This window comes from Oncorhynchus masou, chromosome 5 (genome assembly GCF_036934945.1).
Source record: "Oncorhynchus masou masou isolate Uvic2021 chromosome 5, UVic_Omas_1.1, whole genome shotgun sequence".
Lineage (NCBI taxonomy): Eukaryota > Metazoa > Chordata > Actinopteri > Salmoniformes > Salmonidae > Oncorhynchus > Oncorhynchus masou.
Genome location: NC_088216.1, coordinates 54777821 through 54805129, shown reverse-complemented (window position 1 = coordinate 54805129; position 27309 = coordinate 54777821). Strand labels below are relative to the sequence as shown.

The 27309-nt window shown below is 41.3% G+C and overlaps 1 protein-coding gene across 32 annotated transcripts in view; it reads right to left on the bottom strand.

Moving 5' to 3' along the window:
* Positions 1–11745: 11745 nt before the first annotated feature.
* LOC135539885 (gastrula zinc finger protein XlCGF57.1-like) overlaps positions 11746–27309 on the bottom strand; it is a 32010-nt gene continuing 16446 nt past the window's right edge. For 13 of the 32 annotated variants that reach the window (XM_064966082.1, XM_064966093.1, XM_064966084.1 and 10 more), the window contains 12 exons: positions 26737–26820; positions 25718–25801; positions 21841–21924; positions 21203–21286; positions 20882–20965; positions 20009–20092; positions 19012–19095; positions 17971–18054; positions 17464–17547; positions 16423–16506; positions 15836–15954; positions 11746–15181 (listed from right to left, as the gene is read on the bottom strand). In XM_064966082.1, the coding sequence (XP_064822154.1) occupies positions 15005–15181; positions 15836–15954; positions 16423–16506; positions 17464–17547; positions 17971–18054; positions 19012–19095; positions 20009–20092; positions 20882–20965; positions 21203–21286; positions 21841–21924; positions 25718–25801; positions 26737–26820 (1136 nt within the window). In that variant the 3' untranslated portion in view covers positions 11746–15004. The remainder of the gene's footprint in view (positions 15182–15835; positions 15955–16422; positions 16507–17463; positions 17548–17970; positions 18055–19011; positions 19096–20008; positions 20093–20881; positions 20966–21202; positions 21287–21840; positions 21925–25717; positions 25802–26736; positions 26821–27309) is intronic. The other 19 variants (XM_064966087.1, XM_064966085.1, XM_064966088.1 and 16 more) reach the window with 19 other exon arrangements.

Here is a 27309-nt window from a genome sequence, read left to right as displayed (position 1 = left end):
AAACGCATATCCTTTAGTGGGGTGCAGGGACGAAAAAAGTCGGTATAAAAGAAATCGAGCCCCGCACATTTATAAGCTCCTCCACGCACCTTTAACGTTTCGACCCTGCAAGGATCTTCTTCAGGTCATTGTGTATTACCCATGATGCACTCTGAGTTTGAACGCCTCTGTTCTTCTCCTCTCCTTCCCTCTGATTCCATTATCCAGTTTATCCTCCCACTCCTTTCCTCCCTCCTGCTGCCTTCCAGCCCAGAGCCATCTTTCCGTGGGCAGCCAGGCAGTGTATGACATATCATATGGATGTGGTGCGCTGTAAATGACCGTGTCGCATCGCTGATCAACAGGAGAAAACTGCCAAACGTCACGTTTACTCCCTTTTCTGTCTGTTGGTCAGATTATCTTTCTGTTCTGTCTCTAACTCTCTTCAGTTTAGCAACAATCCATTTGCCTGTCAGTGTGTATCTTTTCCTCCATTCCTCTGTTTCTGTAGACATATCCCCCCGCTCGCTCTCGCAAGTTTTTCAATGTCAATTTTAAGGAGCTTTATTGACATGGGAAACATATGTTTACATTGCCAAAGCAAGTAAAATAGATATTAAAGTTAACCGTAGACATTACACTCACAAAAGTTCCCAAAAAATTAAGACATTTCATATATCATATTATGTATATATACAGTGTTGTAATGATGTGCAAATAGTTAGTACAAAGTACAAACTGAAAAATAAATCAACATAAATATAGGTGCAATTACAATGGTGTTTGTTCTTCACTGGTTGCCCTGATGTAATTGCACACTGTGGTTTTTCACCCAATAGATATGGGAGTTTATCAAAATTTGATTTGTTTTTTAATCCTTTGTGAGTCTGTGTAATCTGAGGGAAATATGTGTCTCTAATATGGTCATACATTTGGCAGGAGGTTAGGAAGTGCAGCAGTTTCCACCTCATTTTGTGGACAGGGAGCACATAGCCTGTCTTCTCTTGAGAGCCAGGTCTGCCTTCAGCGGCCTTTCTCAATAGCAAGGCTATGCTCACTGAGTCTGTACATAGTCAAAGATTTCCTTAGTTTAGGCTCAGACAGCGGTAAGGTATTCTGCCACTGTGTACTCTCTGTTTAGGGCCAAATATCATTCTAATTTGCTCTGTTCTTTTTGTAAATTCTTTCCAATGTGTCAAGTAATTCTCTTTTTGTTTTCTCATGATTCTCTCTATTTCTCCTTCCTTCTCCCTGATCACACTAACCACCATGGGCCTTAGTCTATTCATACATTCTGACATGAGGTCCAGTAGACAAACAGTTAGTTCTGTGAATTGCCAATCTTGCTCGAAGGACAAAGTAGGACTTCAATTGGGAGACAATGGGGCCCCTCATTGACCAGGAGCCCTGACTGACGGTAGGACTGACAGAGGCCAAATCAGCTCCAGATTGATACCGGGGCCACAGTGGTAATGGACCTGTCCAAGCCTGAACCCATCATGTCTATCAGTTAAGTGATTTTTACGATGTACCTCCACTTCACATGTGAGTCAAGTATCTCCATCCTGTCAGCAGTGAGGAGGGAGGAAAGGTCCAATGTCCGTAGTTTACCTCTGTCCAACCTTTAGTGGAGAAGATCAATGAACTTCACAGTAATCAATACATGAAAATATACACCCACATATACCTACACGTACTGTATGTTCATTGTAAGCTTCAAGTTAACATTGTTTAGGTATGCTTACATTGGATAGACAACTAAAATGGCCCAACATCAGCACCATTTTGTGCCTGACGCAGCTGCTGAAATTGAGTAGTCCCACCCGAAATGGCTGTTGTTTTTCACCATCCTATGAGAAGGAAAAGTCTTAACAGAATCCTTGGGATATCCCAACTCTGACATCATCCATTTTACATTGATATTATAGTCATTTAGCACAGTGTTTCTCAACCCTGGTCCTCCAGTACACCTTGTTGTTGTAGCCCTGGAAAAACACAACTAATTCAGCTCACTGAGGGCTTGATGATTAGATGACAAGTTGAATCCAACCTCCAACCTCGACTTCTTCTGCCTCTCAGAGACACGGCTCCATAAAAACTCTCCATATGCTGCTTTGATTGTGCCTGGCTACAATGTTTTCAGGAGAGACAGGATTGAAGGAAGAGGAGGGGTCTGATGATTTACATTAAAGAACATATCCGATGTAAACAAATTGAGTGGTCATGTGATAATGAACTAGAATGTATTGGCCTGAACGTTACACTGTCTGCCCAAGTGTCTTTTACCCTTATTGGAATGTACAGGCTACCTTCCACCAAAAGTGTGTTTTTTGATCAGTTTAATAACATGCTTAGGGAATGTGATTTTGGGAAAGAGTTCATCTTAATGGGAGATTTTAACATTAATTATGAAGACAAGTCTTGTAGGAAAACCCTCAAACGGATCACTAATACCTTTGACCTTACACAGCTAGTTAAAGGGCCAACCAGGGTGACTTGTTGCTCTAAAACACAGATTGATTTGGTGTTCAGTAATAAACCAGAGAGTGACTAAATCATTCAATATGGTTACTGGGCTATCTGATCATAATCTGACACTTATAGCCAGAAAGCTGTCTAAGAGCGGGTTTAACCTCTCTACTGTTAGAAAGCTGGATCAACTAAGAATACCTAAGAGTGAATTAAAGTATTTTAAAAACGCAATTAAGGGAATTAACTGGAACGATCGCTTGTCCTATACAGATGTGAAAGCTGATAGTCAGGTTTTTCTATCCACAATCCAGACTACAATAAATGGTTTCCTATAGAAAATCAAATCCAAACCTGGCCAAAAGAAAAGAACTTCCTTGGCTAAATGAAGAAATCTGGAAATTGATGAAAGAACGAGATTATGCTCTAAAAATAGCCCTAAGATCCAAATTGGAGCATGACAGACGTAGGTTTACCATGTTGAGAAATAAGGTGATGAAAGAAATCAGACAGGCCAAGGCAAACATTTTTATTAACATAATTGTTGAAGCAAAGGGAAATTCTAAATTGATTTTGGAGAATCTAAAAAAGTTAACAGTGAAAGACCATAGTAACACTGCAAAAAGACTAGAAATCATGGTGAATAACAATCTAACACAGGATGCAATCGAAATAGCAATAGCCTTCAATTCCTACTTTATTGACTCTGTCAGGGTACAGACACAGAACCCCTCCACTGGTTTATTGGGCTCAGTGCGAGTGAATGACGCTCAACCTGTCTTCATCATAAGGGAGGTTTCTGAGTCAAAGGTGAACAAGGTGATTAGCTCACTAAAGAACTCTAAAGCCAAAAATGTGTTTGGACTGGACACTACCTTTCTTAAAAACTACAAAGAGTCACTCGTTGGCCCCATTACTAAGGTCACCAACACATCTATTGGTCTCGGGGTGTTTCCAAGAGTATGGAAGTCAACCATAATAACGGCCATCTTTAAATTGGGCGACCCTGCTGACATGGGTAACTACAGGCCCATTAGTATACTACCTGTGGTGTCAAAGGTTGTTGAAAAGTGTGTAGCAGAACAACTGATTGCCCACCTCAACATTAGCCCCTTCACATTACACTCCATGCAGTTTGGCTTCAGAGCGAAACACTCCACAGAAACGGCCAACTACTTTCTTCTGGAAAATGTGAAGTCCAAGACGGACAAAGGGGGCGTTGTTGGGGCTGTGTTTCTGGACCTAAGGAAGGCTTTTGATACTGTTAACCATGAGATTCTCATCACAAAATTGTCCAAGTTCAACTTTTCCCCCGATGCCTTGAGATGGATGAAATCATACTTTGAAGGCAGAACTCAGTTTGTCAGAGTGAGCAATGAGCTGTTGCCCACTCTTAGCTATGATGTGGGCGTGCCCCAAGGGTCAATACTGGGGCCCCTCCTGTTCAGCCTGTACATTAATGATCTGCCTTCTGCCTGTACTGGGTCTGAAGTTCAAATGTATGCAGATGATAAAGTGATATATGTGCATGCAAAGAGCAAACAACAAGCTGCACAAGAACTCACTACTGCAATGGTCCAGGTTACAAAGTGGCTCAGTGACTCGTGTTTGCATCTCAATGTGAAAAAACTGTTTGCATGTTCTTCACAAAGAGGGCAACAGATGCTGCTGAACCAGATGTCTATGTGTCAGGGAAGAAGCTCCAGGTGGTATCTGATTTTAAGTACCTTGGCATCATACTTGATTCCAACCTCTTTTAAAAAGTATGTGAAAAAGGTAATTCAGATAACCAAATTCAACCTAGCTAATTTCAGATTTATACGAAATTGTTTGACTACAGAGGTAGCAAAACTGTACTTCAAATCTATGATACTCCCCCACTTAACATACTGCTTGACTAGTTGGGCCCAAGCTTGCTGTACAACATTAAAACCTATTCAGTCTGTCTACAAACAGGCTCTCAAAGTGCTTGATAGGAATCCCAATAGCCATCATCACTGTTACATCCTCAGAAAGCATGAGCTCCTGAGTTGGGAAAATCTTGTGCAATACACCAACGCATGTCTTGTATTCAAGATCCTAAATGGCCTGGCTTCCCCTCCACTCAGTACTTTTGTTAAACAGAAAACCCAAACATATGGCAGCAGATCCACAAGGTCTGCCATGAGAGGTGACTGTATAGTTCCCTAAAAGAAAAGCACCTTTAGTAAATCCGCTTTCTCTGTGAGAGCTTCCCATGTCTGGAATACATTGCCATCAGACACACATAACTGCACCACCTATCACACTTTCACAAAATGTATGAATACATGGCTAAAGGTCAATCAGATTTGTGAACATAATCCCTAGCTGTGTATTGTCGCTTTCCATGTTGTCTGTTTTCTGTTGCTTGTGAGGTGTGGAAACACTTTGTTGTTTTTATGAATTTTGTCTTGCTGCTTTTTGTTCTATGTTGCTTTGTCTGTATGCTACGTCTTGCTTGTCCTATGTTGCTCTGTCGGTATGCTATGTCTTGCTTGTCCTATGTTGCTCTGCGTGTGCTCACTGCTCAATGATTGTCTATATTGTAATTGTTTTAATAACCTGCCCAGGGACTGCAGATGAAAATTAGCCGGCTGGCTAAAACCGGCACTTTTACGGAAACGTTGTTAATGTGCCATGTCCCTGTAAAAATAAAATACACTCAAATCAGGTGTGCTTGTTCAGGGTTACAATACTGTAAGTCACTTATCCAGAGCAACTTACATTTTAATACTTGTCCTCCATTGGAATCAAACCAACAACCATGGAATTGCAAGCACCATGCTCTTACCAACTGTGCCACACGGGACACCCATTAAGATGGCATTTACAATGGTTAAAGTAAGGGTTAAGGTTAGGGTAACGGTAGGAGTTCATGTTAGGGTTTAGGGTCGTCCCAAGGATCCTAGATTGCTCTAAACATGAGAAGAAGACCCTCATTCTCATTCAGAGATTCACCCCGTTTACCATTGATTTATGGTTTAATAAACGATGATGCTGCAGACTATTATTTTTTACAATATTCATTTTGATTTATAACTTTTTATTAGACTAATCTCAGCTGAAAGAATTGCTAAGAGGTCTATCAGTGAAAGTGCCTGCTCTCTTACGTTGTCCTAGTAAATGGCAAATATAACAACATGATGAACATGCATTGGTTATGATATCATGGTTTCAATACTGCAGGGAAGCAATCAGGAACCACAATACAATATGATATAATATATACTATTTAGCAGACACCTTTATCCAAAGAGACTTAGAATCATGCTTGCATACATTTTGGTATGTGTGGGTAATTGAACAACATTTCGTTCCATCTCATGATTAGCCAATCATACAGCAACTAGCCTTAATCACAGACACAATGGGACTAGTAGTTGGGGTAGCAGACAGTATTAGAGGCAATAACATTAGTTCCCCAGTAAGTAGGTGGTGTTATGGCAGTCGTTTTTCAAGCTCTACAACACATGGAAAAAGCAGCAAGGGGAGTCATTTTCCCTTCAGTTAGGAATTTACACAGCTTTTAAAAGCATGTGAAGTTACAGTTCTCCATTAAGCTGACCTCTCTGCTCCCCCTCCATACACTAGTGTTGACCAGTCTAAATCACGGTTGAAGTTGAAGCTAATGCACGCTCACTTTAAGATAACTCAGAGGGTTCTCTCACCAATCCACTATGTCACTGCTGAGTAAACAAGCTGACACTCATAAGTCTTTTCTAAATCAGGCACAGAGTGGTTGGTTGTTGATATACAGTGGGGTCTGAAATGACTGACACCCTTGATAAAGATGAGCAAAAATTACTGTATAAATTAAAGAATTCAAATACTGAGCTATGTTGTATGCAAAAAAAAAGGGAAATTACATTATTTTACACTAATACAATTGATCAGAGAAAGATATTTTGGTTAACAAGTAATACTTTTTCTCTCTAAAAGAGGTTGGGGTCAAAATTATTGACACGCCTATTTTCAATACCTCACCCTGCGAGGATAATGACACTGAGCCTTTTTCTAAAAGGTTTCATGAGTTGGAGAACACATTGGGAGGGATCCTTTACCATTCCTCCATACAGAATCCTTCCAGATCATTGATATCCTTTGTCTGCACTTATTGACTGCCATCTTCAATTCAAACCACAGGTTTTCAATGTTTCAATGATGGAGATGGCCATTGCAGAATGTTGATTTTGTGGCCAATAAAAAATGTATTTGTGGATTTTGATGTGTGCTTGGGGTTATTGTCTTGATGAAACATCTACTTGCGTCCAAGTTTCAGCCTTCTGGCAGAGGCAACCAGGTTTTTGGCTAAAATGTCCTGGTGCTGGGTAAAGGTCATGATGCCGTTGACCATAACAAGGGCCCCAGGACCAGTGGAAGCAAAATAGCCCAATAACATCAAAGATCCACAACCATTCTCATGAATTCTCATTTTGACACCAAACCCACCACTGGTATTGTTGGCCAAAGAACTCTATTCTCATGTCATCCAACAAATGTAAAAGCCTGTAGTTTATTTAACGGCATTGGCACATGGAATGGAAAAAGCACTTTGGTAAGATGACATGAAAAGAGCTCCACCCACCAGTGGTGGGTTTGGCATCAGTTTGGCGTCGAAATGACAAAGCATAAGCAGAGAAGAACCCAATACCTACTGTAAAATATGGTGGTGAAACTTGGCAGCAAGACAATAACCCCAAGCACACATCAAAATCCACAAAGAAATAGTTAATTGACCACAGAATCAAAATGTTGCTGTGGCCATCTCAGTCTCCGGACTTGAAACCCATTGAAAACCTGCGGTTTGAATTGAAGAGTAGCAGTCCATAAGTGCAGACTAATGGTATTAAGGATATTAAGGTAAGTTGCCTGACATTCTCATTTAAAGCAAAGACCTGGGGAATAGTTACAGAGGAGAAGAGGGGGTATGAATGAGCCAATTGGCAGCTGGGGCCGATTAGGTGGTCATGATGGTATGAGGTCTAGATTGGGAATTTAGTCAGGAGACCGGGGTTAACACCTCTACTTTTACGATCAGTGCCATGGGATCTTTACTAACCACAGAGAGTCAAGACACCCGTTTCACATCCCAATCCGAAAGACTGCACTCTACACAGGGCAATGTCCCCAATCACTACCCTGGGGCATTTTTTAGTCCAGAGGAAAGAGTGCTGGCCCTCCAACACCACTTCCAGCAGCATCTGGTCTCCCATCCAGAGACTGACCAGGACCAAACCTGCAGTGGGATGCAGGGTAGTATGCTGCTGGCCTAAGATCCCTCCCAATGTCTTTTCCAACAACTACACCATTTTAGAAAAAGGCTCAGTGCCATTATCCTCGCAAGGTAAGGTATCAAAATGTATTGAAAACAGGAGTGTCAATAATTTTGACCCCTGCCTTGTTAAACTAAATCTCTGTCTCTAAGAAATTGTATTAATATAAAATTATCTAATTTCCCCTTCTTTTTTTAGCAATATAGCTCAGTAATTTAATGATTTATTTTGTAGTCATTTTTGCTCCTCTTTTCAAGGGTGATAATGTAGGATCACACTATGTCCATATGACCGAGCGCCGATCTGTTTCCTTTGAAGTCAACATGATCTTTGGCCTAGATCTTCTGGGCCTTTGTGGCTTGACTTTCTCTCTCATCAAATTCCACAATCTCTTCCTATCTCATTTCACCCATTTGTGAAATGGACCAGATAGCTTTCTACTCTCTCATAATGTTCGGGGAATTTACAACTAACATGCTTTCATCTGTGTCTTTGTGTGAGTGTGTGTAAATGCTGTCATGAAGCCACAGACCCCTCCAGGACATGTATCGACGAGCTTAAATATAATCTTTAATTACCACAGACAGTAACCATGGTGATACCGTGATAGATGACCTAGGGCCAATCACTGCAGTTACAGAGCTTCTGATTAATTTATTAATTAACCACTAAATGAGAGGCCACCCCTGGACCTTATGGTGGGAAGAGGGGTCGGGTGTCTGGGTCTGAGGTGCTTTTAAAGAATGACTCATGATTTATGACAGTGAGGGATCCTGGCTCGACCATTGGGAAAGGAAAGGAGGGTTTAACCCTTTCTAATTTCAGAAACGTCTGAAAGGTCCATGAGAATAGAGAAATAAAAGCTTGATCAAAGTTCTAGAATCTTCCCCACGGCAATATGCCAAATGTCCAACCAAACTGTCTGCAACCTTACCAGGTGTCTGTTATTTAGCAAACCTCTAAAAACAATACCCAGACACCTCCCACTGGGCACACACTGGTTGAATCAACATTGTTTCCACATCCTTTCCATTAAATTACATTGAACCAACGTGGAATAGACGTTGAATTGACATCTGTACCCAGTGGGCTGCTTTATAAAAAGACGCACACACCCTTCCCCCCTATCAGCAGACATACTCTCCCCTTAATCAGGAAGGCTCTGTGTTAAGTGCTCAGAGCTCCAGGGTGCTGTAAATTACAGTGTATGGCTGAACCCACGAGAAAGGGAGAGACAAAGGGATGGAGAGAGATATAGAGAGAGGGAGTGCCCTCTGTGAGTGATGCCTCAGTGAGCTGGTTTCATTAGAACCCCAAAAGTCTGAAAGCATTGCAGTCAGTGTTGAGGTCACCTGAGGTGGTGAGGCTTAAGATATCCTTGAGAAGGAAACAAAGAAAGGTGTGGCCTCGGGGGTATTCCAGAAAGCACGATCAATGAGTTAGCAAGATCATTTTAGTTAGATCTCGAATTAACTCAGAAACCATGGAAACAAATAAATCTTCCCCAACTAACCTTCTTTGTTGAAAATTAACTCAACACTATCCTGAATATTATGGAATTTTCTGGAATAACCCTCTGCACACATACTTTATTACAGCACCGTAAAATAAGGACCATTAAATTGGATGTTGGGGGCATTCCCAGGACATTATATACACTATATATACAAAAGTATGTGGACACCCCGTCAAATGAGTTGATTCAGCTATTTCAGCCACACCCGTTGCTGACAGGTGTATAAAATCGAGCACACAGCAATTCAATCTCCATAGACAAACATTGCCAGTAGAGTATCCTTACTGAAGAGCCAAGTGACTTTCAACTTGGCACCGTCATAGGATGCCACCTTTCCAACAAGTCAGTTTGTCAAATTTCTGCCCTGCTAGAGCTGGCCTGGTCAACTGTAAGTGCTGTTATTGTGAAGTGGAAATGTCTAGGAGCAACAACGGCTCAAACGCGAAGTGGTAGGCCACACAAGCTCACAGAGCGGGACCGCCAAGTGCTGAAGCGCATAAACATTGTCTGTTGCAACACTCATTAACAAGTTCCAAAATGCCTCAGGGAAGCAACATCAGCACAATAACTGTCCGTCGGTAGTTTTATGAAATGGGTTTCCATGGCCGAGCAGCCGCACACAAGCATAAGATCATCATGTGCAATGCCAAGCGTTGGCTGGAGTGGTGTAAAGCTCGCCACCATTGGACTCCAGAGCAGTGGAAATGAGTTCTCTGGAGTGAGGAATCACGCTTCACCATCTGGCAAATCTGGGTTTGGCGGATACCAGGAGAACGCTACTTGCCTGAATTGCCAACTGTATGGTGGAAAAGGAGCAATGGTCTGGGGCTGTTTTTCATGTTTCGGGCTAGGCTCCTTAGTTCCAGTGAAGGGAAATCTTAATGCTACAGCATACAATGACATTGTAGACAATTCTGTGATTCCACCTTTGTAGCAACAGTTTGGGGAAGGCCCTTTCCTCTTTCAGCAGGAAAATGCCCCCGTGCACAAAGCAAGGTCCATACAGAAATGGTTTGTTGAGTTTGGTGCAGAAGAACTTGACTGGCCTACAGAACCCTGACCTCAACCCCATCGAAAACCTTTGGGATGAATTGGAACGCAGACTGCGAGCCAGACCTAATTATTCAACATCAGTGCCGACTTCACTAATGCTCGTGGCTGAATGGAAGCAAGTTCCCGCAGCAATGATCCAACATTTAGTGGAAAGCCTTCCCAGAAGAGTGGAGGCTGTTCTGGCAGCAAAGGAGGGACCAACTCCATATCAATGCGGCAGCGTAGCCTAGTAGTTGGACTAGTAATCAAAATGTTGCAAGATTGAATCCCCGAGCTGACAAGGTACAAAATCTGTCATTCTGCCCCTGAACAAGACAGTTAACCCACTGTTCCTAGGCCGTCATTGAAAATAAGAATTTGTTCTTAACTGACTTGCCTAGTTAAATTTGAAAAAATGCCCATGATTTTGGAATGAGATTTGTATTATTGTACTAGGTCTAAGGCACTGGATCTCGGTGCTAGAGGCATCACCTCAACCCTGGTTCGATCCCAAGCTGTATCACAGCCAGCTGTGATCGGGAGTCCCATAGGGCAGCGCACAATAGGCCGGGGTAGGCAGTCATTGTAAATAAGTTGTTCTTAACGGACTTGCCTAGTTAAAGGTTAAATGAGAAAAAAATTAAAAGAAAAACAGGGCTCATCTGGGAGACTTTGGCCTCAGCAGTGACTCCCTATCAAAATGAAGGTGAATAAACAGACCTTTGAGTAGGACACACCTGACTAACTCCCTACTTCAGTCCTTCTCCTCCTCCCTGCCATCTCATTATGTTCAGCCCTCCTCTGCAGGTGTTGATTGTTTGAGGGGGATGTGGGGTGAAGGACCAAGGTCAGTGTTTCTGGGGAAATACATTCAAAAAGAACTTCCTGACCACAAACATGGTTTAATTGAACCCAAGGCGGGCCATTTAATTTGACAAGAAATGGGTTGCAGTTATATCAACTACGCCTTTCGAATTCATGCCAACACATGAACACCAACTACTGCTTGGTATAGGCTCTCTAGAGGACGTCACAAGTCATCCCAGTTACATTTTAGGATCAGCATCAATGTTTTTTTTATATCAGGCCCAATGAAGAGTATATAACGAAGCATAGCAATGTTTCAATAAAACAACAAAGAACAAATTATTCTATCCAGACAGTGGTGCCATATTACCCTGGTCCCAGATCAGGTTTGTGCTCTTGCCAAGTCCATTGCTCATTGTCAAGCCAAACATGCTTGGCATGACACTAAGTGACAAGTTGACATGATAGCACATACCGGCACTCAGGCTAGTCAGTGTCATATTGTAGATTCCTGATAATCATTCTGTGTTCATCTCATAATTCCCTCTCAACTTTGGCACCCTCCTGAGGACACATATGCATATACTCCCCATCACGCCATCGATCCTAGACAGGACTGTCGGGATTAAAACAGACACAAAATTCACGTCTTTTACAAAGTCTTTTTATTTCAGCATAATGGTAAGAAGCCTCTCCCCTTACTCCATACAATTAAACTAACTGGATCACAAGGTTTATTTTATTTATTTTTGATGCACTTATTTTGCCTACACAAAAGAATAATCAATATAAGATCCCATCTTAACTGGAGGACCATAACTGCATGCAAGACTAACAGAGAAAAATAAAAGGCTAACCTGTGATAGCTACTGTAGATGCTGTTGCTTACCTCTAGCAATATCATTTACTACAAATAGAAGGGGATTTGTATGAAAACAGTCATTGTCTTGAGGTACTACCACCTCTAATGTTTAAATTACTAGATGCCCTGGGCTCTCAACACAGTACTGATCCAAATGGTTCTGTCCATCTTCTTTGTCAAGTTGAGGAGTAAGAGGCTCTGTCTAAAGACTAAAATCTAGTACTGATTTAAAAAAGAAAAATATCCATATTCCATGTTTTTTTGTCTTTTGTTTTTATCACTCCAGTGTTTACAATACTTTCAGAAATAAAATAAAAAAGGTCCTTGAAACATTAACAGAATCGTCAAATGCGATGGGGAAGAGAGAAGAGCTCTTCTCTAAATCGCTCCATCCTTTGTCTGATGCTTAGAAGAAAAAAGCATTTCACTGTATTAACTGATCAGACAAAGAGATTCTATTGCATTTTCACCATAAGATTGATAACAATACTTAAAAAGACAAGAACATAGGGATTTAAAAGTTCATGGCAACCCGCCTTGCCCTATGGCCTCACAGGTGGGCAGTCGTGGTCACTGGTGGCATCTTCCCCACATTTCTTAGGGAAAGGGCTTGCCAAATCATACAGTAAGCTGGAGTCTCTTAACCCTGGTACTAGGAAGCACCTGTGTGTGCTGGATGGCATCCTCTCATCACTCAGGCATAATTGAACAGTTCAATCTCTTAACTACTGCCGACTGTACATCGCAACATTTCTGGAATATACATATGGTATTACTAAATAAACAAAGGTGCATTGTTTCACTAACAGTAGTAGCATGGTGATAGAGAGAAACATTAATTAAATTCAATGATTGGGTTGAAGTGAAGTCCAGCACACACAGGGAGTCCTCAGGGCCAAGTTTCAGAGAGCCTCTCCTAGGCTGCTCTACTAGTCCAGACAGGCTGCTGGGGAACACCGCCAACAGACCCACTGACTAACCCACATAGAAATAGATAAAATGTCAGAGTAGGTAGACAATAACTAGAGCATCTCCGTGCTCTGTAACCATTACAATTAGAGGGGGTAAACCACAGACATGTTTAAAAGTTTGTTACATGTTACAGAGTCATTCATTACAATATCATTTAGCACTACATTGATTATTTAAGAGTCAGATCTTATTTGGGTTAAGGCTAACCCCAGAAAGAACATAACACAAATCCTTTATACACCCACATACCCCACATAACTCAGGAAAAGGCATTTGTTAGTGTGTAGTGAAGCAATTGCTGATTTAGCTATGACAAAATGATCGATATGGCCTGTAGCTGGCCAAAGCACTGCCTGACTGATATTAGCACTATTAGCATCTCACTGGAATTGTCAAACTCCCAGGGTTACTGAATGATTACACAAGGGGTTACATTATTAACAATAATAACCAGCACTATATCAATTATCTCAAAGAACAGAGGAAGGATTTGCCAATGGCACTATAAGCCTATGCCTTATAGTGCCATTGCAGTAAGCAGTGTTCTATAAGGTTGACAGCTTTGGAAAAATATACCCCGCTTGTAAAAGGCAGTGGCTCGTCCTTATAATCGTATAATAATAATTAAACCATTAATTCAAAAAACAAAAAGGCAAATGAATAAAATACAAAACATATAAAAAATAAGCACGCTCTAAGGCCACAAGATTTTGTATACCTCCTGCTATCCTCTCAACATGAGGATCTGTACAAACACAAAGTAATGGGACTTGCTGAAGCTGCCATCTTGTGCCGTTGTTTTCCACGTACATCTGTAATGGAACTGACCGTGAAAGAGCCTGCGATCTTCTCACATAGACCTCTGTACATACGTACACCGTTGAAGGGTGTAATGGGAATTGGTAACGCCGTCATCCTGCCTGTGCCACTTCCTGAGTCATCAGCACATCCTCTATCCAATAAAACATCCTCTGACCTGACCCTTCACCTTTGACCTGTTAGGACGTCATCCACTTGCTTATACCGTCCTAAATTAACTATATGGAACCCCTTTTTCTTTAACAGTTCTGACACCTGTACCAGTCTGACAACTTCTCCTTTTTTCCCTTTCACAAACTACATGTTCTACATTTTCCACAGACATCCTCTGTTGTATATTGTTATATATTCATGTATATATATATATACACACACACACACACATTCATCATTACCATGGTGTAACGACAAACAGTAACCCCACCCTCCCCAAGAGTACCACCAAGTGCACAAAGAATAAACCTAAATAATACAAAACTTAACTTTGAGAAAGGATCTGATATATTAAGAACAAAATAGACTAACTATCGAAGGAAACTCGCTCTCAAAAGACGACAAAACACAACAAATAAAAACAGGTAACTGCTAAAATAAAGGAAACACTAACATAAAGTGTCTTAATAGGGCATTGTGCCACCACGAGCCAGAGCAGCTTCAAAACACCGTGGCATGGATTCTACAAGTGTCTGGAACTCTAGTGCAGGGATGCGACACTGTTCTTTCACGCGAAATTCCATCATTTGGTGTTTTGTTGATGGTGGAGGACAAATCTTTCTCGGGCGCCGCTCCAGAATCTCCCGTAAGTGTTCAATTGGGTTGAGATCTGGTGACTGAGACACACACACACACACTTTAAACCCCTATGCACCTTTGAGACCCGTTTCAAAGTCAGAGATCTCTCCTTCTAGTCATAGGAGCTAAAATAAGGGGCAACTGAGCATTTTCACACATGACCCTAAGCATGATGGTATGTTAATTAAGTCAGGAACCAAACCTGTGTGGAAGCACCTGCTTTCAATATACTTTGTATCCCTCATTTACTCAAGTGTTTCCTTTATTTTGGCAGTTACCTGTATTTGTCCCTCTGTCATAGTAACCTCAGGACTGGAGCTGCAGGATCAGACTTTGCCAGAGTGTGGCCACTGAGCGCAGGGCTGCGTGACAAAGACCCTGTGGCAAGTCCTGTCTCTCTGTGGAGGTGGTAGTCGTGTATGTGTGTAAGTGTATGGAGGGACGATGGGGGTGGGGGGAATGTCAGTCAGACAGCCAGCCGACCAGGAGGGGGTGCAGGGGGCTCCAAGTTGGTGGAGCGGGCGGGGGCTCCTGGGAGTAAGGGCGGGGCTCGCAGCACGGCTGGTTCTCCACCTTGGCCACACCCCTGCCCTGGCACAGCCGTCGATGTCGAAGCAGCCGGTCCGTCCGCGAGAAGTTCTACAACACATACATAGGAGGATTTATTCAGCATTCATTTAAAAAAACAGATGAGTGTGTGGACACATGCCCAATACAACTAAACCCACTGTGTGTGTTTGGTCAAATGGGACTTTCTCGTGCATGGAGGCTCGTGTGTGCCTGTCAGAGTATGTGCACACATTCTCTTACCTGCTGGCACTGCTCATACGGAGAACACTGACGCGGGCAGGCATCTGTTTGTGTTGGTATGTGTCACTGTGTGCATCACCAGTGAGATACGTTATCTTACGTGATGGCACTGCTCGCCCTCAAAAATTACTTTTCTAATCTGGTAGGGCACATCTTTGCTACAAGTGCTGCATAGGTATGATGTGTGCCTGTATCAGTATGTATGTGTGCTTCTGTGATAACAGTCTGCTATGAGCTGGCACTGCTCACCCTGCGACAGATGTTTTGTGACGTAAGAGGACATTTCCATGTGGGTCCACATGTGCATGCGTTCCTCAGCACCAGCACGTAAGGCGTGTTCTTTTATGTGCTGGCACTGCTCACACTGAGAAGGTATCTTTCCAATGCGGGCGGCCGTGTGTGTGTGTACGTGCCTGTGTGTGTGTGTGTGTGTGTGTGTGTGCCTGGGTGTGTGTGTGTGCGCGCACGCGCACGTTCTCTTACCTGCTGGCAGCGCTCACACTGATAAGGCTTCTCTCCGCTGTGGACACGCTTGTGTCTCTCCAGATGGTAACGCTGGATAAACCTCATGTCACACATGTCACAAGCAAAAGGCTTCTCCCCTAAAAGAGCACACAAACAGATTCATCACATCAAATCCACAGAGTCCAACCACAACAAACTGTATATGATTTGCTCTTACTAAAGTCTCCTGCTTACATTAACTGCATCTACAAATGTTTGTTAAAGTGATGGGAAACTAGGTTTCTTTAGATCTCATGACAAAACTAAGTCAATTTCTGGACAGGAATTAAGCATGATAGGAAACTACACTTCCGGTAACATTTTAAGATGTTTTGTCATCAACTCATTATGTGTAGATTAGAGTGGAATCTCCGTTTTTGTATAAAAAAAAATGATATTCATCATACCAACTCGATGCCCCTGAAACGTTTTACTTGATAGTTTGAGGCTGGTTCAACATCCCATCAAATGACATGACAATCCAAACTCGAGTTTGTCGTGGTCGTATTTGTTTTTATTAAAAATAGCCTTTCTTGGGGATAAGGGTATGGTAAATGGACCCATACCCGTATGAGTGTGGCTGTGTCTCTCCAGGTGGTTACGCTGTATAAACCTCATGTCACACATGGAACAAGCATACGGCTTCACCCCTATACACACAGAGCAGTACATTAGCTCTCATTCTCCAATGTGTACAAACAAAACTTAAAGAGCTCAAGCTAGCTCTACAAACACTATTCTGAGAGAAAAGTTGGCTACCATAAGCATGTTACAATTACAGTCAGTGCTTTTTGTCATGTCACAATGTGGACAATCTATTACAAGGATGTGAAGATGCTGCCATCTATCTTGTTTCATCAGCTCAAATGAAGACGGCTTTTGATATTTAAATTGTTGCATCAAAAAAACACAAGTAGCTAAATATGAACAATCAACGCATGCAATTGTGAACTAATTGGGAACTAAGCACCGAATAAAAGTACATAATAAAATCTGGAATTGTGTGTCAATAAAGCCATTGCAGAATGCATTATACCACCACAAAATAAGCCAAATATCGGAAAGTAAATATCACTAAATAACGTACCATGTGTGTCAACATCGAAAACTAACCATTTTACAATGTTAGTTATAGTTACAAGTTAACAGAAATCTACACTAAATGATCATTGTCTAGCTAAGTAGCTAGACAATCTCTCACAAGCCTAAAACGCCACCTTGTTTTAAAATATAAATGATTTAAGCCGACATGGAAGTGCCTGGTCAAGCCATGTTGGAAACATTTCATTATTCTAATAAATGATGTATTCATTATCTTGACATCCAAATGAAAAATTCGCAATTAGCTGAAGATCTTTAGGGGTCTAGCTTTAAAACGGCATTTCTTAAACAGATAATATGGAACATGTACTAGAATGTATTACAAATAGTGTTGCTGCAGTGTTTAAAACTTAAAAAACAAAATACTAATTTCTCGTTACAAAATGATGTAGATGAGAAACTGTTCTTTTCTAGAACTCTTCCAATACTTTCATCTGTGAAAGTCCATTACTAACATCCTTTACTAGCTTCAATATGTGTGATGGGTACGGTGAGCGGGCCCATACCCGTGTGAGTGAGGCTGTGTCTTGTCAGGTGGTAGCGCTGAACAAACCTCATGTCACACATGGTACAAGCGTAAGGTTTCACACCTGAATGCACAGAGCATTGAGATATTACTTTTGTTCCTCACACTCCAATTGGAAGTTTAAAGTACAGTATATCCATTTATGCTTAAATTTAACCACTCATTTCAATCCATGCAATCATTTACAGGGGGATTCAGACGGAAGAATAAGGGAGATGTTTTCTCCAACAATTTTTTTTTACTATGTATTTTTCAAACGCTTTAGTCCACAGCCACAACACATCACATGAGCTGATGATTGTAGTCTAAACGGTAAAAATATCCTTTCTCATCCAGACTTCTGGAAATCAAACCTAACTTGAAAACAATACTTCACCTATATTTCTTTGTGCATGACGACTAACATATACATCCTGAAAACCCTGTATAGTGGGGTTCAGGTGTAGCCTGATCTTGGGCACAGTGGGTACGGTGAACGGACCCATACCCAAATGAGTGAGGCTGTGTCTTGAGAGGTGGTATCGCTGGTAAAACCTCTTGTCACACATGGTGCAACCGTATGGCTTCACCCCTACACACACACACACACACACACACAGACACACACGCACGCATCAATACACAACTTTGTACCTCGTTAGTCTTCCACTATTAGGTTTACCACACATTTCAGACACAAATACAGCACAGACAATATACACCAGGTGCTGTTATCAACCTTCTGCCTTCACGCAACAGAACTGGTGTTGCCAACTTTTAGTGGGGAAAGCAAACAGGTATTGGTAGCGCAATATAATCACTAGAAATTGTAGACGAAGTAGAAAATTGATTTGTGTGATAATGTCAACACAAATTTGTAAGGCATGTGATCATCAGCACAGTGAGTGCGCATGCTGCTGTTCTGAATAGGCAAATTCACTGCAAGCAAGTCGCTGACTTTCTGAACACTCTCAGAGTTAAAACTCAGAATTCCTTAAATGTTGCTGAATTTTCCTTAGTCATGTTTAGGGGGGAAAGGAAAGGGGGATCAAAAAGATCTAGTGCAAAGTGGCTAAGTTCGCAACACTGAGCAGGATTGGATGTTTTCAGATTGTAGACATCTTTAACCGTTTCTGCAGGTTCCCAATAACAGCAATTCCAAAAACACTCATCATAACTGGTTTGAAAATACACCTAACCTTTTGGAAGACATCTCGACAAACGTGAGTTATTCCAATTAAAAAATTATTGAGGCATGTTTTACTGTGTGGTCAGTGTAGTTATTTTCGCCAATTAAGATTAATGCATTTATTATGCTTTAGTCCACAACATGTCATGGCCTGATGACATTTGGTTGTAAAACTAGTCCTTCTCATCCTTAAGATAAATTACATGGCTTTCTTGGGGTAATGAAACTGAACATCTAAAACAACATTTCACCTATATATTTATTTTAGCACAACTAGCATATCAATTCTGCCAACCCTGTATACTGGGGTTCAGGTGTAGCCTAATCTTGGGTACGGTGGGTACGGTGAGCGGACCATACCCAAATGAGTGAGGCTGTGTCTTGCCAGGAGGTAACGCTGGTAAAACCTCTTGTCACACATGGTGCAACCGTATGGCTTCACCCCTACACACACACACACACACACACACACACACACACACACACACACACAAGAGCATCAATACATTACTGTTGTGCCTCACACGCCATATTAAAGTCCAATATTAGGTTTACCATAAACTCCAAGCACAGCAGGACTGACTACATACCCGTGGCTATTATGAACATTCTGCCTTCACACAACAGGACTGGTGTTACCAACTTTTTTTTTTTTGGGGGGGGGGGGGTAGCTATTGGCTGCACAATTTGTCACTAGAAGTTGTTAGATGAATGTGAACATCACATAGCCGGTTGCTAATTCCTGAAACCTCTCAGAAGCAAACCCTCTGAGAATGCCTTGAATACTGCTGAATTTGTCACTTTCAGGGGGTAAAAATGGGAGGAGGGATCCAAAACTTTGCTAGATCTAGTGACTCTAGCGCAAAGTGGCCAAGTTGGCAACACTGAGCAGGATTGGGTGTTTTCAGATTGTAGAAATCTTTAACAGTTTCCAATGACCTCCATTTACAATAACACATAACTGTCTGGTTTGAAGAAGAAGAAAAAAACACATACAAATCCTGGAAGACATCTCCACAACCATCATTTAAAAACAATACATGTTTTTTTTAAACTTACTGAGGCATGAGTTACTGAGTGGTCAATGGAGTTTCTAGCCAAAAAATGGAATGCTTTTATCCAGAAGACATCATGTGCTGATGTCATCTGGAGGTAATATTAGCCCAACAGAGTCATCCTTAAAGGGTAATTAAATTATGGACTTATTTGGATATTAAAACCTATAATAAAATAAACAATATATTTCACCTGTACATTTCTTTGTGCATGACTAGTTTATAAATCCTGCCAACCCTGTATACTGGGGTTCAGGTGTAGCCTGGTCTTAATGACAGGAGTACAGTGAGCTGACCCATACCCATGTGAGTGACGTTGTGTCTCGCCAGGTGGTGGCGCTGATAAAACCTCTTGTCACACATGGTGCAAGCATACGGCTTCACTCCTACACACACACACACACACACACAGAAACATCATTGTATTATTTTTCTGTTTCACAGTCTAGCAATTGAAAATGTTCGAGTCGATTAATATGTGTACGCGTTGTTTATTAACCACTGTTGTAAATCTATGCAATTATAACAGAGGATTCACACTGAAGAAATGTAAATTACACCGCCACTTCGATAACTCGCGGTGGTTTTGGGAGTCCAACAAAGCACAAGTTAATGTTATATTTTTGTATATACGTGAATTGAGGCTGAGCAACAAAATGTTATCTTTATAGAACACCATTTTAATTATGGTAGAAAATATAGGGTTTAGAATGTAGAAATATCACACTTAATGACAAGTTCACCATCTCATACCTAAAACACCACGTCACACAGAATACAGGACAACTAATAATATGTACAGAGTGCCGTTCTGTTATCAACAAGCTGCGTTCATGTAGCAGAACTGACCCATTTTCAGATGGTAAACCTACTTCAACTACTTTACAAAAAAAGAAGTTCTTTTTTTTAAAGAACTTGCTCAATTCAAATATTTTCGGGTTGAAAATAAACAATTAGATAACGCAAGTTATCTGAATCCGGATGCTATTGAGGTGCGAGTTATCGAACAGTCGGTGTAGTTGTTTTTCCCCAAATAACAAAACACATCACATGAGCTGATGACATCATCTGGTAGTAATATTAGCCCTTATCATCCTCAAGGGAAATGGAATTATGGGCGTTTTGGATATCAAACCTAACATGCAAACATTTCACCAATAGCCTTAATGACATACCCATGTGAGTGACGCTGTGTCTTGCTAGGTGGTGGCGCTGGTAAAACCGCTTGTCACACATGGTGCAAGCGTACGGCTTCACCCCTATACACACAAAACAATATATTACTTAGGTTCTCAAAATTCATCCACTAATAGTACTCCAATATTGTGTATTAATTTAAGCGCCACTGCTTTCCATCAGAATTTATTGTTTTCAAATATCTTATCTGCACATGTCTTTGTGTATGATGACTGGCATTTAAATCCTGCCACCCCCGTAGACCAGGGTTCAGGTGTAGCCTGATCTTAATGACACGGGCATGGTGAACAGACCCATACCCATATGAGTGACGCTGTGTCTCCGCAGGTGGTGACGCTGATAAAACCTCTTGTCACACATGGTGCAAGCGTACGGCTTCACCCCTACACACACAGAACATCAGATTATTTTTGTTTCTCACTCAGTCAATATTATTAAGTTCAGTTAAAACTGTATACTAAAATGACTGCATATAAACATCTGATGTGCTTTATTAGCCGGTGGTACGCCAACAACTTAAATCTGGCCTTAGTGGGTGTAAACTTACGAAGTGACGTATTTGTAATAGTTTGATTTTAGCAAACCAATTTGAGGCATGGCTCCAAATCGGAGACGTGTGGTGTGTTAGCGAAATATACAAGACCTGCAGGTTATACATCGTCAAAATCTGTGGTCAATGTGTAGCGCTTGTGGGGAAAACCAACTATCCGAAAAAAAAAACAAAAAAACACCCAGAAAGGACTGAAGCAGCTAGCCACATTTCCCAGGGCTTTCTCCCGTTGTTACTATTGGGTTAATGAAGGCCATTTTTTACCCTATGGTATAATCATATCTTTGGGGGGGGGGGGGGGGTAAAGGGTCTGGTGCGTGAGTATGTATACCAGGGTTCAGGTGTAGCCTGATCTTAATGACATGGGCATGGTGAACAGACCCATACCCATATGAGTGATGCTGTGTCTCCGCAGGTGGTGGCGCTCATAAAACCGCTTGTCACACATGGTGCAAGCGAACGGCTTCACCCCTACACACACAGAACATCAGGTTATTTGTGTGTCTCACTATTCATCAAGTGAAGTCTTCCAATATTAAAAGGTCAAGTATATACATTTATACTACATTGATTTCCTATTTAAAAAAATAATAATAATAATCACTGGATGGTCAATAATTTGCAGGTTATTTACCCTGAGGAATCAAAATACTCCGCCACCTCAATAGCTTGCGGTTGTTGGGGTTTTATTTAAAAAAAAGTGTTGACAAGATGCGTGAATTAAGGGTAGCCAATAAAATCTGCACTTGGATGACGACAAGTTTGTGATATCTTACCATTAACTTCACACCACATAACAGTATGACCCACAATATGTACCAAGCTGCACCATTGTTATCAACATGCTAATTTCAAGCAGCAGGATTGGGTGTGTTAAGGAATTTCCGCGAGACAAGAAAACCAATTATGGTAACACTTGATCAATTCAAATATTATTGAGTTGAAAGAAAAGTAAAAATACAAATTTGAAGAACCACGATATAGCCAACATTCATCATATACTAGTTACAGTGCCCTGGGAAAGTATTCAGACCCCTTGACTTGTTCAACATTGTTACGTTACAGCCTTATTCAATAAAACATTCTCAATCTACAAACAATACAACATAACGACAGGTTTAGACATTCCTTTATTTTTAGAAATTTGAAAAAAAAAGGAAATATTACATTTACATACAGTATCAGTCATAAATGGACACACCCATTCCAGGGTTTTTATTTTTAGAATTTTCTACACTAGAATAATACTGAATACATCAAAACTATGAAATAACACATATGGATGGAATCATGTAGTAAACAATAAAAAGTTAAACAAATCAAAATATATTTGAGATTCTTCAAAGCAGTCTCATTCTCTCAACCAGCTTCATGAGGTATGCACCTGGAATGCATTTCAATTAACAGGTATGCCTTGTTACGTTAATTTGTGAAATTTCTTTCCTTCTTAATGAGTTTCAGCCAATCAGTTGTGTTGTGACATGGTAGGGGTGGTATACAGACGATTGCCCTACTTTGTAAAAGACCAAGTCCATACTACTGCAAGAACAGCTCAAATAAGATAAATGACAGTCCATTACTTTAAAGACATGAAGGTCAGTCAACCAGAAAATGTCAAGAACTTTGAAAGTTTCTTCAAGTGCAGTTGCAAAAACCATCAAGCGCTGTGATGAAACTGGCTTTCATGAGGACCGCCACTGGAGAGGAAGACCCAGAACTACTTCTGCTGCAGAGGATAAGTTCATTACAGTTACCAGCCTCAGAAATTGCAGCCCAAATAAATGCTTCAGAGTTCAAGTAACAGACACATTTCAACATCAACTGTTTAGAGGAGACTGCATGAAAATCAGGCCTTCAAGGTTGAAATGCTGCAAAGAAACCACTACTAAAAGGACACCAAAAAGAAAGGAGACTTCTTTGGGCCAAGAAACACGAGCAATGGACATTAGACCGGTAGAAATCTGTCCTTTGGTCTAATGATTCCAAATTGTAGCTTTCTGGCTCCAAATGCCGTGTCTTTGTGAGACGCAGAGTAGGTGAACGGATGACGTCGTGTGGTTCCCACCGTGAAGCATGGAGGTGGTGTGATGGTGCTTTGCTGGTGACTGATTTATTTGGAATTCAAAGTAAACTAAACCAGCATGGCTACCACAGCATGCTGCAGCGATACACCACCTCATCTGGTTTGCGCTTAGTGGGACTGTCATTTGTTTTTCAACAGAACAATGACCCAACACTTCTCCAGGCTTTGTAAGGGCTATTTGACCAAGAAGGAGATTGATGGAGTGCGGAATCAGATGATCTGGCCTCCACAATCACCCAACTTCAACCCAATTGAGATGGTTTGGGATGAGTTGGACCACAGAGTGAAGGAAAAGCAGACAAGTGCTCATCATATGTGGAACTCCTTCAAGACTGTTGGAAAAGCATTCCAGATGAAGCTGGTTGAGAGAATGCCAAGAGCGTGCAAAGCTGTCAAAGGCAAATGGTGGCTACATTGAAGAATCTAAAATGTGTTTTGATTTGTTTAAAACTGTTTACTACATGATTCCATGTGTTATTTCAGAGTTGAGGTCTTCCCTATTATTCTACAATGTAGAAATAGAGAAAATAAAGAAACTATTGAATGAGTAGCTGTGTCCAAACTTTTGACATGTACTGTAAGTATTCAGACCCTTCACTCAGTATTTTGTTGAAGCTCCTTTGGCAGCGATTCCAGCCTCGAGTCTTCTTTGAGTATGACGTTACACGTTTGGCACACCTTATCTGGGGAATTTTCCCATTCTTCAAGCTCTGTCAGGTTGGGTGGGGAGCGTCGCTGCACAGCTATTTTCAAGTCTCCCCAGAGATATTTGATCGGGTATAAGTATGGGCTCTGGCAGGGCCACAAGGGCATTGAAACTTGTCTCGAAGCCATTCCTGCTTTGTCCTGGCTGTGTGATTAAGGTTGTTGTCCTGTTGGAGGGTGTTCGTTTGCCCCAGTCTGAGGTCCTGAGCAGGTTTTCATCAAGGATCTCTGTATTTTGCTCAGTTCATAAATCCCTCTATCCTGACTAGTCTCCCAGTCCCTGCCACTGAAAAACATGCTGCCGCCACCAAAGAGTTTAATCTTGGTTTCATCAGACCAGACCAATCTTGTTTCTCATGGTCTGAGTCTATAGGTGCCTTTTTGTAAACTCCAAGCGGGCTAACATGTGCCTTTTATTGAGGAGAGGCTTCCGTCTGGCCACTCAAAGTCCTGATTGGTGGAGTGCTGCAGAAATTGTTGTCCTTCTGGAAGGTTCTCCCATCTCCAGAGGAACTCTGGCGCTCTGTTAGAGTGACCATCGAGTTCTCGGTCAGGGAGGTGACCAAGGCCCTTCTCCCCCGATTACTCAGCTTAGCCGGGTGACCAGCTCTAGGAAGTCTTGGTAGTTCCAAACTTCTTCCATTTAAGAATGATGGAGGCCTCTGTGTACTTGGGGAGCTTCAGTGCTGCAGAAATGTTTTGGTACCCATTCCCAGATCTGTGCCTCGACACAATCCTGTCTCGGAGCTCTACAGACAATTCCTTCGACCTCATGGCCTGGTTTTTCCTCTGACATGCACTGTCAACTGTGGGACCGTATATAGACAGTTGTGTGCCATTCCAAATCAATGGAATTTACCACAGGTGGACTCCAAGTTGTAGAAACATCAAGGATGATGAATGGAAACAGGATGCACCGGAGGTCAATTTCGAGTCACACAGCAAAAGGTCTGAATACTTATGTAATAAGGTATCTGTATTTTATTTTTAATACATTTGCAAACATTTCTAAAAACCTATTTTTGTCATCATTTTTAGGATATTGTGTGCAGATTGATGAGGGAAAAAAATATTTAATCCATTTTAGAACAAGGCTGTAACAAAATGTGGATTTTATTTATTTTACCTTTATTTAACTAGGCAAGTCAGTTAAGAACAAATTCTAATTTTCAATGAACGTCTAGGAACAGTGGGTTAACTGCCTGTTCAGGGGCAGAACGACAGATTTGTACCTTGTCCGCTCTGGGATTTGAACTTGAAACCTTCCGGTTACTAGTCCAACGCTCTAACCACTAGGCTACCCTGCCCTGAACAGATAAAGTCAAAAGGGTCTGAATACTTTCTGAAGGCAATGTATATTTTATTGGCCATCCTTAATATGCACAGTGGTTGGCATTTAAAACCTGCCAACTCTGTATACCAGGGTTCAGGTGTAGCCTGATCTTAATGACACGGGCATGGTGAACAGACCCATACCCATATGAGTGATGCTGTGTCTCCGCAGGTGGTGGCGCTCATAAAACCTCTTGTCACACATGGTGCAAGCGAACGGCTTCACCGCTGTACACAGAGAAAAGTGTTTTTAAAGTCTCTCCATATCGACTGAAGTCTTCCAAAATTAAGCTTAGGTGTGTATACATTTACTTCTGATAAACCACTGATATCAATGGTGATGTGCTGGAATGGTTCTTGTATTGTACAGTTGGTGAAGTCGTAAATATGACACGAGTGCGTACAATGACATTTCAACTTGATGGCAAAGAACCAACGTTGCTAGATTGCTAACGTGGACAATGTGTCAACCCAGACATTATGGGCCAAACTAGCTACAGTACATTACTGTAAATGGCTTCGCTTTACCATATTTGGTCAAAAAGTGTCAAATACAGGGACGATGTCGCAACTCAGAAATTCTGGTATTTTTATACTGGCCCAAGTTTCCCACCACTCCAACTTGGAGGGTCGTTCAAGTGGTTATTTCCGAGTTGGGAAGTCATATTCTTTTATTTCCAACAGCAATCGAACGCACCATAACTTCCAGGTTATTCACCTTGAATAATCCGATTACACTGCCACCTCAATAGCTTGCGGTTGTTGGGGTATATTTAAAAAAAAAAAAAAAGGGTGTTGGTAAATTGTGCGAATTAATGATGGCCAATAAAAAAACATTTTTTTTTAGCATGAGCCAATTTTACTAGGTGTCACCCACAGAGCTGAGAATGCAAGAAATTGCAGATGGGAAGTTAATTATCTAATACCATAAACTTCACACCACATTTAGTATGATCAACAATATCCAAAGAACACTTATCAACATCCTGATTTCAAGCAGTAAGATTCGGGGGGAGGGGGGGCAGATTGTAGCACAATAAAATTCTACATCCAATTGTTTTTCATCATAAACAAATTATGTTTTCTTAGCCATCCTTGATTCGTGCAGTAGCTAGAATATAGGCAAAGTCGTTCCAACCCTGTATACCAGAATGGACCCATACCCATATGAGTGACGCTGTGTCTCCGTAGATGGTCTCGCTGGAAAAACCTCTTGTCACACATGGTGCAAGCATACGGCTTCACCCCTATACACACACAGAACATCAGATTATTTTTATGCCCCACTGTCCGTCAATTAAAGTCCTCCAAAATTAAGATGTATACATTTACAGTTCAGCCGGAAAGTATTCAGACCCCTTGTCTTTTTCCACATTGTTACATTACAGCCTTATTATAATATATATATTTTTTATATCCCTTTTTTATATCCCTATATACCTCATAATGACAAATGTAAAAAACAGGTTTTTAGAAATGTTTGCAAATGTGTTAAGAAAAAAACTGAAATATGACATTTACGTAAGTATTCAGACCCTTTACTCAGTACTTTGTTGAAGCACCTTTGGCAGCGATTACAGCCGAGTCTTCTTAGGAGTGACGCTACAAGCTTGGCACACCTGTATTTGGGGAGTTTCTCCCATTCTTCTCTGCATATCTTCTCAAGTTCTGTCAGGTTGGATGGGGAGCGATGCTGCACAGCTATTTTCAGGTCTCTACAGATGTTAGATCGGAGA